Genomic DNA, 18,559 nt, shown 5'->3' with positions numbered 1-18,559 from the left:
ATAGATTAAACTAAAGGGCATGAGCTATATGCAAAACCAAAATGGGAGGGAGAAGGAAGATACAAATACATACATCCCTATTGTAAACGCAGTTCATAACAACAAAAATGCTTTTGCTAGTGTGTAGTCTTTAGTAGCCTTAAACTGGTTACACTTGCTGGCAAGTGACAGACTGCAGTAACAGAAACTGTTGTGGTGTGCTTTTGATGGACCTTTTTAGTTTGAAATATTTTACACTTTAATTGATGAGCTTGTTTCTATCGTAGGCATACCACAATACTGTTCTTTTATTACTTCAGAAGAAGTCCTAGTCTTTCCACTCACTGATCCGTACAGTAGCTTCACATCATAAAAGGCCCAGCACAGATAAAGCAATTTTAATTTCATCTTTATTTCCATAAATCAAAGTTACACTTCAAGTGGTTAGATCCTTTGTTTCACGTTTCTCACCCTAAGTATGCACCTACAGTAGCTACCACAAAATGTGCACCTATTAGTTGTCACTATTTTTTCAATCTGATGCAAATATCATTTGCTAACAACCATTTATAGTTATTTTCTCCATTTGCATAAAATGGAGATAAGTTGTAAATGGATGGTGTTGTTTGCTGCAGGTCCAGCCAGTATTAGAAAGCGTAGCAGCTTTAAAACTCAATAATGAATTGTTAAACAAGTAGCAGTGTAAAAGCATCTTAAAGGGTCTGCATATGGAGTTATTTCACACTGCACTAGAAACAGGATGAAAAGCCTACACAGTAGTGTCTCTTCTATTCCACACACATCTCTTCATCAAAAAAGGGCTTGTCTTCATACCCTTTAAAGACGTACCTTGTGCAACTATGAATTTAATGGAATAAAGGTGCTGATTGTTAGAACTACTTGTTGAAGCAAATACATATTGTCTCCCTTAGGAGGCCATGATATATACTCTGAATCTTTCTGGATTGGCTGAAAAGTACAGAATGCACAGAAGTTCCTAGTGTCCCCTATAGAATGTTTTTACAGAAAAATACTTTAATTTATGCAAAAACATACTTATCCTCTCTACATAAAAATCTCAATTTCAAAGAATCTTTGTATATTCCTTATGGAGTCACTGGAGAATACATTTTTCTAGATTTCTAAATACCTCTTTTAGAAGAAATGCTTGATATCTTTGGTTTGCTTATATGCTGGATGGAAAAAAAAATAGTTTTAAAGGGAATGACTACCTAGTTACCTGAGGTTCATCTTTCATTTCTTCTAACATGAACTTTGGATAAGATTAGCTGTTCGGTAGCTGGAAAGGGAAATTCTCTACAAAACAATGAAACACAAAGCTTATTTTAGTGCATATTAAATAAGACAAGGCTGTTTTAGTAAAACTAACGCTTAAGGACAGTTATAAAACAAAACTAGTAGTCCTATTTGTTCCAGAATTAGTAATCCTATTTGTTCTGTATCACCACCTTCTTTGCAAATATAAAGCATTACAAAAATAGTCACAATAGTATTTCTATATTAATCTATCATTCTATATTATATTTTGGAAAAGTGCTTACAGAGGCAAGTTTATTAACTGCACACTCATACCCTTCCAGTTGTCTAAAGCCCTGATCCAGCTGTTTAAAACCCTTGTTCAATACAGAACAAGGAGTTAAGACAACTTTCATTTTTCCTTCTACGAATGCCCTCCCTATTTTTACATTTTCATGTCAAATTAAGTAACAGTTGCTTGAGAAGTACAGTGTGATTTGCGTTAAATCACAGATTAGCAATGTAGTTACTTCTAAATAGGAAGTTTCATCTCTAGTGTTAAGCTTTGAGAAACAGTTCATTACTTTCATTTTTTACCCTTCTTCTCATTATCCAATACTTTATATTCATCTAACACAGCATGGCCCGTTTCCTTTGCAGTTCTCTTTACAACAGCTTTGATACCAATATTGTCAATGTTAAACGCTGTCACACCAACATTGATTGCAGAATTCATAGCGTTGTCTGTAGCGTGGCCAGCATCATCTCCATACCTTAAGAAAGATAGCCGTTTTGTAGATATGTATACTTAGTATTTTTCTCTTCACTAGAATACTTTTGAAAGCAAAAATTTAAGCATTACCAAGAACAAATAATAAGCACAGAGCTTGAATGTCTAAAGAATAAAACTAGAAATTACCAAGCCATTTGAGTAAGGGCTGCTCCTCTATCAGATGGATTACTCTTTAAAGATACTAATATGCTTCTGCCGTTTTTCCTCAAAAAACCTTCCAGTCTTTCTCCCTCCTTCCCCTCTAGTTTTGAAGAGAAGACTAGAAGGCTTAACTATAGAACCGTAAGAAGAGAGGAGGGAGTTGTGTGCAATAACCCCTAAGTACTTTTTCACCTAAGTTCTTGGGTAAAATTCCTAATACCCCCTATTCCCCCATGTAAGTCCTCACAGCTAGACCCTTGCAGCTGCTCAGCCTTCTCAGTCTTTACCATGGGTGGCAGCACTGAGGAGGAAGAAGAGCAAATACTGTCTTGCCTTCTCACCCGTTACAGAAAAAGGGACTGGAATCACCTCAGGCATATTTTTTGTCGGTTGGTACTGCCACTGCCAGAACAGTGCTTGGTTAGTACTTGTTCTGTATCACCTTTGCGTGTGTCTACATGGCATAATATGATACTATGTCTGGTGTAACAGCAACACACTGGCACGTTAATTCCAAGCCCCAAAAGTAGTCACTGAGGTAGTGCACCACTGCGCTCAAGCAAATTAACCCAGACAGTGTAACAGCTCTCTTGGGTACAGAGAATTGCTGACACAGCTATGCTCATGTGCTGGAGGTAGCAAGGTCCCTACAAAAAAATGTCATTGTGCAGTGAAGACTTATCTGAAGTAACCTGGAATCAATACAGTGGCAAAGGGGAAGGGGAAGGAGAAGTCATGCAAAACCCCAAAAGGCTCAACAAAGCTATCTTGAGGATACGATGAAAATAACCAAGAGATAAAACCTCTGGTCTCTCCACTGGGCTGTGGGTCCAGCTTGTTTATGCTTTATGGGGCAAGTCAGCAGTCTCATATTAATTACTCAAGTGTGAAGAAAGGTACACATCTACACCAGTAGAGAGAGCATACTGAAGGAGGACAAGAGTTTAGTGAGAGCAGTAACTCCAACTGTTGTGGGCAGCCAGACATTTCCCCAGAGAGCACTGTAATCAGACAAACCAGGCCAAAGGGAAGTATTTCTGGTAGCATCAGAATCCCAGCAGCTACCAGTTACTTTTTCCCTGTGCTTCTTATGACCAGAGTTTCTTTGAGGACCTCAAAATAAGGCTAGAGAGAAGCACAGAATATCAAAGAATCCAAAAATCTATTGCATTATCAGTGCAGCAGCCATGGCATAATGGCTGGAACCAACAGTGAAACTGAATAAAAAGAATTAGTGCTTTTTTGTTTTGTTTTTAATTCTCTGATAGAGTAACAGCCTTGACTCACCAACACATGATTTGCAGATCACAGAATTAATCTCACATCAAAAGTGCTGTATTTGTCAATTTGCTTAAGTTATTTTCACCTCAGGAACATCATAAGCCAGTTTTATGTAACATCAGTAAAAAAGGTAACTTCATTTAAAGTGAGATGGTATCTTATCCAATACAGTTAGACTAACAATTTTTAAATATTTGATAATTGATTTTTCAGTTTGCCTGTCTCAATTGCATCATTTGTAACTTCCTTTTTTAAAAAAAAAAAGAAAAAAGTTGGGCAGATGTAGATACTGCAGTTATTTATATCATTGTAAAAAAACACTAAGGTAGTATAGTAGCATGTTACTTTGGCAGAAATATCACTTCTGAAGCTATATTTTCCCCCAATTCTGATCAACATACACATATGATGAGCATTTCTCTATAATTCCATCCACAAAGGTACTGCAGCTAAGTTTTAGCTGAGTTTTTTGTTGATTTAGAGACACTGGGATGATGCTCCTTTAGCTTTGTTTCCATTAAGTGGAATTTAGCTCATTCACTGAAGTATTCTGAGTGGCAGAAATCTTTGTCACTGAAGGAGAAAACAGCTTCCAAAAGAGGTATTATGTAGAATTTTAATACATTTATGTAGATAGATTCTAAAGATCAAATATCAAATATTTTCAATTGTATTGTAATTAACTGCAACATTTAATTACTTATTGTTTTTCACTCTTAGTGGCTGTTGACTGCTGATCTCCATATTTCCTATATCTAAAACAAAAACATTAATGTGAATTTATGTGAAGAGTACCAGTAGAATACCTGCTGACATTCCTACTGAAAACAAACATCAGCAATAAAGCACCACTGACTAGAACTTCACTATCTAGCCTCCTATTTGAAATGCATCACAACACAACCCTGAATGCCAATTCACTTAATACTGTATGCTGATGTTTACCTTGTTACCTTCTGCTAGTAGCCTGTATGCACTTTCAGCAATCCTTTTTAACATCTATTTTGCTACACTTATCACCAATTCCATTTAACCTACGTGCTTCTGCTTACTCTTCACTTTCTATTATACCTATTGCACTTTTTTTTTTTGAGGGGTGCATTTCATACGTTTTGCAGTTATTTCAATATATTCCCTTATTCTCCACAGCATCTTCCAGCACATGCACTCAACTTTGTTCTTTCCACCATCTTAGTAACATCATCTTAATCCCAAACGTTACTATCCTCTTCCCCCATTATCTTTTTCTAAGAACACCTATATTTTGCAAGTCAAGGCTATCCTATTATTGCTCTTTATGCCTTAGATTTCCTTACACAATACTCCTTTTTGTACCTCCTCACTTTAGTCAGACCTGCTGATAGTTGAAGTTCTTCCATTTTTCTTCAAATTTAGCTAAGTTTACATAAATTCAGGATCAGAGCTGCAATGTTTAAAACTAACTTTTTTCATAATGACATTATACTGTAGAGCAAAGATATAAATCTGAAGAGTATTTGTATCATAGCCTGAAGCTGTAATAATTCTAGAAGAGAGATAAAAAAATACTTACCACAATCATTAACTCATTTCATATTTTTACTTACAGGAGATGCTCATTATTGTGTACTTAGCAGCTTATCATGTGCTGCATAATTAGAGCAAAGCAGGTATTTCAGTTAGCTTCCCTGCACTTCCATAAGCTTTTTTTGCCAGTATTCAAACACAATCACAATACGTTGAAGATGAAACCAATAAAAACATAACTTACTTGTATTTGACAGTTTTGACAGTCTCAGTTGAAACACTTTTAGCAATGCACTTCGCTGCACTTTCTAAACCTTGCCACACTGTTGAAAACCCTGTAAAAATGAACAGCTTGTTTGAGTTCATAGCATTAAAAAGTATGCAATTAAAAAAGTATAAGGAATTTTTATTACCTTGAACTCCACTTGCTGCTACCACCAGAGCACCATCAAAAGTGGATTTGCCATCTTTATCTTTCTTAAGGGATTCTGGAACTAATTTGCTGCCATGCTTCTTCACATGTGGAGCCAGCTCCTTTCCAACACAGCTTGCTATAGAACACACTCCCTCAACTGCCATAAAACACAGTATGCAGATTATTTAGTAAGAACATAGAATATCTTTCTTTAGAAGACCTTACTCTTAATGAAAAGTAAGTTTCACTGAAGTCTTAAGTGTTGCTTCTATTTAAATACGCTTATTTGAAAGACAGACTTTAATCCACACTTAAGAACACAACTGATAGAGAAGCAACCTTATTTTTCAGATTCTGCACAGCTCCAATTCCTAAGAAACAAGTAAGGTTGGTCTTATGGCTAAAAAGCACTTTAAAAGAAATACATGTGTCACACACACTAATTTCAAGAAACTGTTTTCATTGCTTTGTTATCCCCAACTTGCAGATAGGGGACAAGCTGTGTTTCTTTCCTGACCTGTCTTCTGGAAAAGTCTTTCTTAGAATCATTCCAGCTCTTCCAAGTATTTTTATAACATCCAGCACAATTTGCTTTTAAACTTGGTTGAGTCACTAGACACTAAATATAAACATTAATGCAAATAAATAACAGAATGAAGTTACTGAGAGCTGCTAGGTTTACCAAGCACCTCTGAACACCAAGCCATTTCTATCTGGAAGTTTATACATAGTCTAATAGACTTGTTTCAGGTGTGTGTATTTAAAACCACGCACACACACATTCTCTAGTGGTACAATATGTATGTTCGTAACCAGTGACAGTACAGCTTTTAAAATACATGGTTACCAACTTATGAAGAAAGAGAGAGACCATTTTGAATTAACTGTCTAAAACTTAGAAAAACATGCCAAACTTAAGACTGTACAGACTATTCTTTTAGGAAAGAAAAAGATGCCTCAAGGTCATATAATATTAGTCCTAAAGCATGTCTCTTGCAGGAGATAACTAGGCACAAACTGCTGGATTTCATCAGGTCAGTCCCTCCTCTAGTTCACTGGCTAGAGAAACCAGCTGTCATTTTACAGAATATTTATTATTTAAGGCAAAAAATACAATATACTACAAGATGGAAATTTTTTACCTAAGAACTGGCTGACTTTCACAGCTCCTCCAGTAGCCTGTTTTGCTACATGAAGCCCCTTTGCCACAGTTGGGTTGACTTCCAGAGGTTTTTCTTCTGGTTGAATGTGTTCTCGCAGTTTAGAAGCTCCTTTGTGGATAGCTTTACCAGTATATTCTGCTCCTTTTATTAGGCCCCAGCTTACCCAAGATGCACCTTCAAAGCAAAAATTGTGTTTCTTAGAATGTACAATTTTATAGACTATGATTCCTACAGCTTTCCCTCCTCTGCCTCTGCAACACTGACTTTAGAAACATTCTTGATTACACAGTCTGTAATTATACTCTTCCCTGAATGGGCCAGCATGAATTCCTGCAGTGATTTCTGCTCCTACACCACCCACGTTTTTTCAATTCACTTTATTTAGTTTAATACAGCCAGCTCTCATCCAAATGTCAGCTTAATACAGATACTCAGTTTTTTAATAGATATCCAAGCCCCAGCTGGGTCAGAAGTGATAGAACTGCACATCTCAATGCTATTAACATTCCGAAAGTGTACAACCCAGCCCTCTAGCCCTCCTAGCAGATCCGTATTTATTACAATTAGCTGGTGGTTATTAGTATATTCCAAAGGTTCTCAGAGGAAAAAAAAAGTTTATCTGCAGAAATCACAATAGATGCCCGCTTTACTATAACTCCTCATACAGTAGTACAATTGTTCTGTCGCAGTGGTCTGAGTCACAGGGGGGTGATATCGTAACACATAGTCAAATGAGGAGCCTAACTCATTTGCAATGAGCAAGACTATTGGCAATGGATTTAAATTCCGCACTGTTTTATAGAGCCTACCAAAGCATCTTTTAGGTGATTACAACTGGAACTGGTGAACAACTACTTCTGACCACTCAGCTTCTACCAGCACACATGCATTTAGCCGAAAATACTGTTTAAATGTTACTCACAGAGGTTTATATTCACACAGTCCTCTTATTACAACAGTACCTGACAAGATTCCATGGGCAACTTTCTCACTCCATTCTGGCAACTCTTTCTGATTTTCCGCTCCTTCAGGTTGTGGGTGGATATGTACAGTCTGAGGCAAGTTAATTGCATCACTAGAGGCTTCTGAAGGCTAACAAGTGAAAGTAAACAGCTGAGAATCTGCTTTGCAACATATCATCAGGATTTGTTTTACATGTTTTAGATCATACAGATCCATTATCAGAAAACGCTACTGCTGTGTATTCCTTGGGTGTACAGAAATTCAATGGAAATTTGTGATTCAATTACTTTTGCACAGAAATGCTATGCATTCAAAAAAAGCTTATCAGACAGCTCAGCATTTTCTGTACACTTTCTTCATCGAGTTACAAGGAAAAGATTTGCATGCCAACACGGCCATATGGTCAAGTAACTAAGTAGGGAAAACTTACAGTACAAGTTAACTAGCAAAAAAAGATTAGAGACTTGTCCATCTATCATTTTTATCTTCTCAGAGGGAAGTCAACTCTGTTGTTATTCAGTATGGGAACTGCAGTCCAGTTGCACTAAAAGAATGCAGCTGTTCTGGTTGTTTTGCTCCTCATCCTTCCCTCCCAAATTAAAAAATAAAGGAGATTATTCATTCTACATGCTGTCGATGCTTTTGCAGACTGGCACAGCCAAGGAACACATCAGGCTGTGCATGATACTGCTCTCCATTTAAAGTTGGGTGGATAGGTTCAGTGTGATTTCATGTCAAACACTAGAGTTTCTGGAGTAGACATTAATCATTCAAATGTAGCAACCACCACTACAGTCTGGTTAGTGTTTCTAAAAAGTGTAACATCACTTCACACAGTTCACAAGACAATGTGTAATTAAACTTTAATTAGAGAAAGCAAAAAAATTGTAATAGACCTAGGTTTTGGTTAGAATTCTATTTTTAAGACTTTTCCAATGTAAAAGTAAAAAAATAAACATTTCAATGATTGAAAACACTGCTAGTTAATGAGGGACAGTAAGAAAAACTTTTTTATTTAGTCTAAAAGAGTCTATATGAAAGCATTCATAGATGAAACCTATGAACAGAATAGAGTACACAATATAGAATAATATTTGATATTGCACGGAATTCTTAGATTCCTCTGAAATATTTACTGGAAATAAAAATAGGGTATTGCACAAAGATGGCTGTTGCAGTAAACCAAAACAAAAACATTAACAGAAAAGAGTAGATTAAGTCTTGAAAAGTTGCTAGGTTAACGATGTATCACTGACTTGTACTCTATCATCAATTACTGCTTGACAGCAGTGTGAAATTTCATGTTTAAGAAATGTCTTCAGCATTCAGATTCTTTCACAATCAGTGACCAAAACACTTTGGGGGCTGGGCAGGAGAAATGACTTTAATACACAGCTCTAACTAAAAAAACAACAAAATTAAAAAAAAACCCAAAGTACGCTCCAGATATAATTTAGTTACACCACAGTTTGGGTCACTATGTACAAAACCATTCAATGAGTCTTCTAAGGACTTTGCTAAGGAGCAGAAATGGGTTCTCTAATAAGATAGGTGACTCTATACTATAATTACATTAAATATACTTGTTAATTAGATCCTCATGAGTACTATATAAAACAGACACATTAAATGGCCATCAGACTAGGCTTTGAAATATTTGTGCTCTATCACAAAGTTTTTAAAACTCCAGAAATCCGCTACTGATGTGCAAAATCTGGTAGCCTGCAGTAATTGAACCAGCTCTTAACAAACAAACAAAAAAAAACCCAAATAAAAAACAACGCAGGGCACAGCATACATTGCTGCTTTCAAGGAAGTCTGGAATCTCAGCAGTTCTAACATGTATTTCAGTGACAATTTTTTTTTTTTTTTTAACTATAAAATTTTGGAATCACTGTCCTGGAATTTACCTGGACTTTGTGGCCAGACATCTGTTTAAATTTATCTTCAAAATGCGCCCTCTCAGTTGCTGGGAGCTCTGAAGATAACCCTACTCTCTCATGGGATCCTGGCACCTGTGACATTGTATCAGGGAACATTAACAAAAACATGGAATTTTAGGACAACAAGGAACTAATGAGATACCCAATTTGAACTACTTCTACGCAGGAAAGATTACAGAATTTTATCCAGTAAGTCCTGCACTGAAACATCACATAATTCTGTAGTACTTTTCCCTTTGAAGTAAAAATTAGTGGCCTTCTGTGCTAGTGAAATTCCCTGCTGAACTTAACAGGATTTATAACATAACAGAACTCTGCCCACATGGCATGCTGCAAACTGGTCCTTCATCATCGCTGCATTCAAGTCTTGGTGATTCAACAAGATTCTATCTTTCATGAAAAGATGTAATCTTGCCATGAGCTTTTAAGTAGTTATTGATTACCATTCTTCCTGAAATGGTGCTCCAGTGCTCTTACAGTAATATTTTTCACCTTGTTTCCAGTCACTGTATCTTATTGCACCTTCGTTAGACTATGGGTTTTTTTTTTTCCTATTTTCTCTATCTGTTAATATCTTACTGCAGTAAGGCACCAGATTTATCTATTTTGAGATCCCATTTGAAGGCATATTTTTGAGGTACACACTATTTTCACAGGTCTTCTCTGAAGCGGGCTTAATTTTTTTGAACTGTAAACGCCTTTGGGCACAATATTCCAAGAATGGTATCATCAAAACTACACAGTGTGTGTGTGCATGTGTGTACACACACACACGGAGGAAAAAAACATGCTTTCTCCTGAACAGAAAATTTCATTTTGGGTCCTATGTTCTCTTTTGGAAAAGTAGAGAAAATATACAAAATGGTCTCTAATTCTTCTCTGTGCTTACAATTTAGTATTTTAAAATTTCTGTCTTCCCATCTCACAGAGCCTACAGTTTCATTACTAGGTTGCTTAATCTCGGCTACTTTACCTATTTCTCACTGGTAAGCTTACCAAGCGAGACACAGAACTTTGCAGTTTTACACAACTAAATGTAAATGGGATAATGTATTGATCATTTCCACCTTCCCTTATTGGCCTAAAAAAGGCAGCCCAGGAATTTACCTGGATTCGAAGATCAGACATCTGTTTTAAGAGATCCTCAAAGAGCTCTCTGTCAGCTGCTGGAAGTTCTGAAGACAGCACTACTCCCACATAGGACCCTGGTATCTGGGACATCGAGTCAGGGAACATGTAGACGCCAGTATTGCAGCACAGAACAGGAGACTGGTTACGCATTAGGGGATACAACCAGTCACAAACCTAGAAAAGATAAGTACATAAAGGAATTAAAGGAACCTTTTAAAAAGAAAGGCAGGCACAATGTACTGATAAGCACCAGAAACTCAATTTTCCGTAAAGTTTAGTAAGAAAAAGAAAAAAGCCTTGTATCATCTTGGAAAAAAAAAAAAGAAGAGAAAAACCCCAAAACAAAAACCCCACATGACTGTGGAAATACCATTCTTGATTACTTCTGACAGTCTAATATAGAGAAAATACTAATTTTCACAGGACTATAATTCAGGCTGGTAGCCTCTTAACTGAGGTCTAGTCTTGAGGCCCAGGTGTAGAAGCAGATGAAAAGCACTGCCAAACAAGTCAGGATTCACAGTGCCTGTATCTTCCTGTAGATCTCAGGACAGTTTATATACTCGGATAAAGAGAATGTATGGCTGTCGCTGGCTAACTGTTGAAGACTGCTAACACAGGTGGAGGTGAACCAGCAGACCCAAAACCAGGAAGCGGTTTTTGTTTGTTCCTCCAAGTTTCCCCTTCGCTGATGAGACTTTCAACAGCCAATCTTAGCAGCAACAAGGAGATCCAAAGTCAGAAACCAGACCAGAAACACAACGTACATTACAGAAAATGCCCATATGAAGCAAGCATGGACTGAAAAAATCTAAATAATGCATCTTTTTTATTTGTAGTTCAGAGTCTGGATTAACATGGGCCCTCAAATTCCAAATTATCAGTTGTCCTAACTGCAATACCTTATCACTAGTTGAGGCTGAAGTGGGTAGCATGCAACCCTGTTTTACACTGACGTGTTACAATAGGTGAATCAACATGTCTTCTCTATGCGAGGAAAGGGAAGTTAATTTTATGAAATGAAAAGACATGTTAAGTCAAGTCCTTTAGAAAATGGAATTCACCAAAACGGTCAGCACTCGACAACCTTGGGAAGACACAGAGGTGATTTTCACAGAAAAAGTCATAAAAGTGTGTATTTGCAGAAAACCATTTTTCCAACAGCTATAACACCTTTCATATTATCACACAGAGATTTAGGCTCAGAAGAGCAAGAACTTGAGAAGACTGCCTTTTAAGATTTTATGACAGTTCTTAAAATCTAATTAAAGGAGAAAATTATTTTCCTGTTACCTGAAGAAACGCAGGTGGACGATTCTGGGCCATCTCACTATCTGTATCCAAGAACTTCACAATGCGTAGATATCCAGGATATGAAGGAGCACTAACCTGCCCATCAGGAGTCACAAAGAATATTTGTACTCCTTGGGGAATCAAGATCAGCTCATCCGCATCCACTCCCAGGTTTTCAAGGGGAGGTGGCTGAGTACACTTACTGTAGTAGTCCTCACCTACAGAAGAAAACTCCCCAGAGTCTGTGCCATAAGACACAGTAAAATGGCCATTGGTAGCTTGAGGAGTGTAGGCAGGAGGTGCTTCATTTGGCAGACAAAGCGGTTTTGCAGATGATGGACTCATAGCTGGAATTTGCCCCTGGCTCACAGTTGCAGCACTTCCATCTGCTGCAGGTGGCTGACTTGGTACAAACAGAGAATTAGGGGCTGGGGGTCTTTCTGGCTTTTCTTTGGAAGGAATGGATGGGTACAACTTGGGCACTCCAGCAGGGGCAGCCATTGCAGCAGGACTTGCTTGTACAGGTGGGGTGTTTTGTTCTAGAATGCCGAGTCGAGCGTGAACATTTCGGAGGGTCTCCCTCATCTTCTGTTGCATTTGCCTGGCAGACTCCCACTGGGACCCTACACACGTGGGACCCTGCGATGGAATGCTAACTCCTCGGAGCAAGTGGTCAAGTCCTTGCTTATAATAATTTCTTGCCTCTTCCTTCTGACCCAGTTCATCTGTATTCAGTCCTCTATTGATAAAAATAAAGGCTTTCCTGTACTCTTCATTAATGGCTTTAATATTTGCGTCTTCTTGCATAACTGGATCCTGTAGTTGTTCCATTACTGCAAATTGGAATAGATTAGTAGGAGTATTCACAGATGAAACCAAACAAAGTTTACCTTAGAATAAAACATCTTCTAACCGGTTTCTAACAATGACTATACTCCCTGTATTAGCAGAAAGCTATCTAGTTGCTTGGTACAGTGTCTGGTGTGTTGTGGTTATCTCCTATTAAACTTCAGATTCAGTCAGCAAGGAATTTAACTCTATAACCATCACATCTAGTTACATCACAGACAGGTATTTCTTAAAAGTTAGGCATCAGAAGAATATGGATACACCTGATATTAGACTTTCCATTTTTAAAAGTATTAAGATCAGTAGCAAATGGTGGAGTTAAAAAAAATTAACACACTAACTTTACTTTTGATAATATTTTCAAAAAAGTCTCTAGGGTATTAAAAAATTCAGTTAACATTTTGCCTATTTAAATAAAGGCTGAACTTACAAACTCTACATCTTTATTTAAATGATTTAAGGGAAAGCACTCAACAGACTTAAACAAATCTTGATAGACTTCAAGATAGACACAGAACTGGGAAGAAATACTTCAAACAGTTAAAGCTATGCCTTACAAAATGAAAACAGGGAATTAATTCCTTTACAGTGTTTATGAAGCGAGAAAGACAACTGGCATTTTCCCTTCCTTGCTCCCCAGGTGACAAAAACCTGAAATGCCAGTATGTACAAAAAGTTGCAGGTTCTATTTCTATTTTGGAATATTCCTCAAACAGCCTCATATATATTTCAACAACTGAAGAGCAGAAAAGAATCCAATAGGTTTATCTGAACTTTAAAATGCACAAAAATCACTGTTTTAACTGAATGCAGGTTTTCAGTCTTGGCCAAATGCAGCAAATACAAATCATTCTTGGACTAAGACAGTGTTTACAACACACAATGTAAAAAAAAAAAAAATCCAGTGAGGCTTTTTGCTGACAGTGTTGAGAGGCATTGTCAATTCAGAAAAATCAGAGTAACGATCATGGACAACAAAAATGGGATATCATTTAAAAATGAAAGAGCATGCATTTTTAAGAAAAACTGATTCTATGATGTAAGCCGGACGGAAGAAAGGAGAAAAATCTAGAGACATCTGTCAATCACAATGATCGGAAGCTACAAAAAACATGGGGGTAAGTAAAATCCATAGCGTGAAAAGAAAAATACTTCCATTACACATACAAAAGCTTTAATGCCACCGTACAAAGCACTGGTGAGACCTCACACAACGCTGAGCCACATTCAAGAAAGCTGCACCAGAACAGGAAGAGGCATGCAGAAAGCTACTGAAATTGCTGGTGAATCAATTACTTTTCTTTTCCCTAGACAGAGGTAAATTTGGCTTACTAAGCCAATAAACCAAAGGCTAAGAGATTGGATTAGTCTCCATACATAAACTGGCTGAAAAGAAGAAAGTAAATCAGGAAAGGAGAAAAGAACTACTGAAATCCAAACTTTTATTAAAATCCTGAAATAGTACCTATATTTAAGTTTATTTAATGTCTCTTCTTATTTTAGTCTAACTACTAATAAAGTTAAAAAAAAAAGTGGAAAATATCCTTCCTCTACTCCAACAAAAACAGAGAAACTTAAGAAGTGCAGGTCATGAAAAGATTTTAGAGGCGAGGATGGAATGCTGTGCTCTACTCCTAGATCCTTTATGATCAAAATGCAGATAGCACTTATGTCACTGATGCATCTGCAGTCACATGACAGAAGTGCCATGTAATCTGGAACACATTTGTATTTTTACGATGCGACAGAATCCAATTTCATGCAAAAGATGAGATGCGTGATTTCAGTCTAACAATAGACACATAGCTAGGAATATGACAGGGATGGCTTGAGAAGGCAGCCCACATGGAGCAGGTCACCAGCGACTCAAGCCACCAGGCTTGCTGCCCATTCCCCATCATGTAGCAGAAAAACAAATCTTGGGCTGGAGGAGATTTTTCTGGTTGATTGCTGTCACCTGCTGCCAATAGGCTCAACATCTTTGATTTAAGCTGAAGAACAACACTGACATAAGAATAAATGTATATTTAATAACCACCAAGGACATCAAGTTTAGAAGTTATAAGCGTGCTTCTGACCAGCACAACAGCAAGCAATTATAATGAAAGTAACTGAAAAGAACTCATCATAACAAGTTTGCGAATATAGCTGGATCCTTACATGAAAGATTATATTTAACCATGTCATACATTTATGACCTAGACATTAACCATTTAAGATACATGTAGTTGAAATACTTGCTAGCAAAAAACCCTAGGGACTCCCAAACCACATCATCTTGTGTCAACACTCTTATTTACTAATGAAAAATCCATTTTTCCTTGTAAGAGGGTTATAAAGGTAAAAAACAATTTAACAGTAAAGAACTCCGATTTAAAAATTATTGTAGGTTTCCAAAACACAGAAAATGTTTAGAAGACTGAGAAAGACAGAGTTTGACCTAACATCACAGTTTACTTCTTTATGAGCAAAACTTAGCGTTTTGACATTTTTAGTGCCCGTGAATCCAATTCTGTAACAAGTCCCTTCTTAAGGCTTTAAGTGAACAATTAATTTGTGTGAACACAATTGCAGTACCATAGTCTACTTTGCCTCATGCTTTTTGATTTGTTTTTGCTGGGGGAGGCTAAGGCAAAGATACTTTACAGATTTCAAATAATTCTTTTGCTGGTGATTGTTAGTATATAACAAGAAGAGACATCAGGTAAAATCCTAGTCACAGCTACATTTCAACTTAATAGTGAATTAATTTACTATTTACTGTACGCTCGTCATACTGTCAACACCACTGTTCTTGCTAAAGCTCAGTCTTTATTAACACTAAAAGAGGTCTGTAAGAAAACGGAGATGTCAGCACGATCAGTGTATACGCAGCACTAGTGCATGGCCGTGCATGGCAGAGATACAAAAGCTGGCTCAACAATTCAGAAGAGTGGGAATGTTACAACTCATCTGCCATTGTTTGAAGCATCCCAAGCTTGCAGTTTATGTACAATATAGTTACCAACAAACTATGCATTTGGGTGGCAAAGCACTTGGAAATGGAAGAAGGAATTCACAATAGATTTTAAGTTTAACACAAGATAACTAAAAGTCAGCTTAAAGAGCTGAATTTAATTCATTCTTATTCATTTACTAAGACAAAATAATGGATGGTATAAAGTAAATAAGCCAACTGGACCGCTCCCTCACAACACAAGAAATACGCTACTTAAATGTTCTGTTTCAGAGAAATCTGATCATATGCAAGGAAGATCCTCGGTCATTATTATTTTCAGTGTATGATCTTAATATAGTATTTAAGTGTCCTGCATGTTTTAATATTTATCTGTAATCCACTTCTGTACAATGCAGAGTCTTATTTCCTCTGTTTTAAAGCTGGAATGAATGGCAAAGCGTGTATTACTAAATACCAGAGTGCCGCAAACCAACCTTTGGTCCTACAGCCAGTACAGATTGGCCCAAATCTGTACTACTTAGTACTAAGTAAGATTTACAGGAACTTGTCCTGGAGAAAGCTGGTCCAAAACAGAGCTAAGAAAAGAGCTAACAGGCACTGCAGAAAATCACAGATCAATCCAGCGCTTGATCTCATTCCTTGGCCCTTCTTCATTTATCAGTACAGATATACTCTGTGGTTTTAAGTGACTCGACCAAGGGAGGCTACAGTGCAACAGGGAAACTTGAGTTCAATTTGATATTGTAAGCTAACATCTCAGCTATCTGGCTGACCATCCTTCCTCTGAAGCAGCAAACCCCACTTCATTAAAAAAATAATGTATATTACAGAAATACAGCTCAATGGTGGATCTTACTGCCAGAAGGTAAACAGGAAGCCTAAAGCTTATTAAGAGGATTGAATATCCTGACTGACAGAGGTAGGACACTCTTTCCAACTGTTTTTGAAACCTGGGGTGTGTAGGGGAGGAAAAAGCAAAACCAAAACAAATCCCTTAATCCAAGAGCTCTTCCTGTATGTCAACTGTTTTTCTATCAGCCACCAATTTCAAAGATGAAGAGGACGAAGGAGAACTACCATGCAGACAGAATTAAGCCTTATTTCTGTAGTGAAAGAGCAATTAAGAAAGTATTAGTAACTTTCCAGAATTTAGAGAACAAATGGAGTTAAAACAAATGTTATAAAGGATTTAAACTAATACGAGCCAGGTACTAGCTGATACTGTCATGTTTTTTTGCTTTTAGTTTCTTTAAATTAATTTGTTTACAGTAGCCCTTAAATTTTTCATTAAGTGGTGGCCTACTGCTCATTTTTAAACACCTAAGGCTAGATAATATCAAAGACCAGACAACAGAGAAAGTCAGTGATCTGATCTAACACGGTAACTGTTACTCTCTTAAAATTACTGAAGACTTCAGTAAACTCCCATCTTCTGACATTTCAACCTACACCATATTCTCAGGCCGGTATCCCAGCACCTATATTCACCCAGCCAGCATGTCTAATTTTCCTCCTCTCAGTACTACTGCTGCCTCAAGCCTTTTTTTGTCCACATAAATGGACTTCCTTCCTGACTCCTTGATCTGTATTTCCATCACATGCTCTCAACGCAGAGCTTTTAGGCTCTGAGTGCCTACTTGGTACTTCTCTAAAAAGGAAAGTGAGAAACCAGTAGGGCAGGTAATTCCCTTCATCATGCAGCTGTGCTGTCCAGCACTTACATTTTTCACAGCACTGAAGTACAAAGACATTGTCACGATCTACCATTCTGCAGCCAAAGATTCTAACAGCATCACAGAAAATTTAGGGTTACGTAAGATAGCTATTTAATACTTTTTCATTAGCAGTGCGCCTGCCAGTTTCTGATCACTGCCAACAGATTTTTCCATATACAAACAACTGAAGCCCAAACTGTCTGACATGAATCTTTTGAAAAAGACAAAATACAAGGAGCAGTCTTCCGATGTATTTTGACAAACAACCTCTCAGATCCATAAGGAGACGCTCAAAAAGTGATTATCATGGCTACTTCAACCCGGCCTGGTCACACCCCACTCCATCCCTCCCCGCTGCTCCCCCGGCTCTCCCTGGTATCAGAGCTCGCGTTGGCGAGGCGGCACCTCCACCCCCCACCAGCCCCGACCACCGCTCGCCCTGCAGCGCAGCGGAGTGGGATTCCCTGCTCCTTCCGAGTCAGCCTGACCGCACCGCGGAGACGCGGGGATCCACACCTGCCGCCCGGCCTCAGGCTCCTCTGCAGTGAGAGGATACGAACCACCCGGACGCCCGTCACCACCAACCAGGCCCTGCCCAAGCCCGTGTCCCGGCTCCCCGCCGCTCACGCAGCTACATCCTCGCCTGCCCCGCGCTGACCGGAGCGCCGCCTTCGCTTTGGGACGCCGCCCGCGACTGCCCGGGAGCAGCCGAGGCGGCTGCGGCCGCGCTACGGTGCCCACCCCGCGACCTCCCGCCTGCCCGCCCCGGGCGAACAGGCCCCCCTCGCCGCAGCCCGCCGGGAGGAGCCGCACCCCCCGGCTCCGCACGGAGCCCCCCCCCCCAGCCCGGGAGGGCCCGACCCCACGGCCGCGCTCACCGAGCCGAGGCAGGCCAGGCCCCGCTCCCCGAGCCGAGCCCCGCCGCGCCCCGACCCGCCTGCGCCACCGCCTCCCGGGTCAGGCGGCAGTGGGCGGGGCCGCCAGCACGCGACTGTGACGTCACCGAGCGCCCGTTGGGCGTGCGCGCGGGGGCGGGGCTGAGGGAGCGGCGCTCTGGCGGCGGCCGGTTGGGAGCCGGCGGCTCGGTGGCGGGCTTTTCGGCGGGGGAGGGCTGGGAAGGCGCCCGCGGCGGAGCGGGAGAGACCCTCGGCAGGGGCGCCTGCGGGGCTGG

General features: G+C 39.1%; 1 protein-coding gene across 4 annotated transcripts; it reads right to left on the bottom strand.

Annotated features, from left to right (window-relative positions):
- Positions 1 to 372: 372 nt before the first annotated feature.
- SPART (spartin) lies at positions 373 to 18,332 on the bottom strand. Of its 4 annotated transcripts, none has more exons than XM_076364248.1 (10): positions 18,267 to 18,332; positions 11,866 to 12,698; positions 10,549 to 10,746; positions 9,409 to 9,513; positions 7,498 to 7,627; positions 6,515 to 6,709; positions 5,371 to 5,529; positions 5,202 to 5,292; positions 1,821 to 2,009; positions 373 to 1,296 (listed from the first exon to the last, which is right to left on the bottom strand). In XM_076364248.1, exons 2-9 carry the CDS (start codon positions 12,694 to 12,696, stop codon positions 1,823 to 1,825), a joined length of 1,896 nt encoding a protein of 631 aa, XP_076220363.1. In that variant the 5' UTR covers positions 12,697 to 12,698; positions 18,267 to 18,332; the 3' UTR covers positions 373 to 1,296; positions 1,821 to 1,822. The 4 variants fall into 4 exon arrangements, with proteins under 4 accessions (XP_076220363.1, XP_076220361.1, XP_076220364.1 ...); XM_076364250.1 differs by lacking the exon at positions 373 to 1,296 and adding an exon at positions 4,152 to 4,206 and having other exon boundaries at positions 1,945 to 2,009; XM_076364246.1 differs by having other exon boundaries at positions 373 to 2,009.
- Between the last annotated feature and the right edge of the window lie 227 nt (positions 18,333 to 18,559).

The sequence above is a fragment of the Aptenodytes patagonicus genome, chromosome 1 (genome assembly GCF_965638725.1).
Source record: "Aptenodytes patagonicus chromosome 1, bAptPat1.pri.cur, whole genome shotgun sequence".
In the NCBI taxonomy this organism is placed as follows: Eukaryota; Metazoa; Chordata; class Aves; order Sphenisciformes; family Spheniscidae; genus Aptenodytes; species Aptenodytes patagonicus.
The sequence above is the reverse complement of the archived record's forward strand: the minus strand, read 5'-3'. Positions and strand labels throughout refer to the sequence as shown.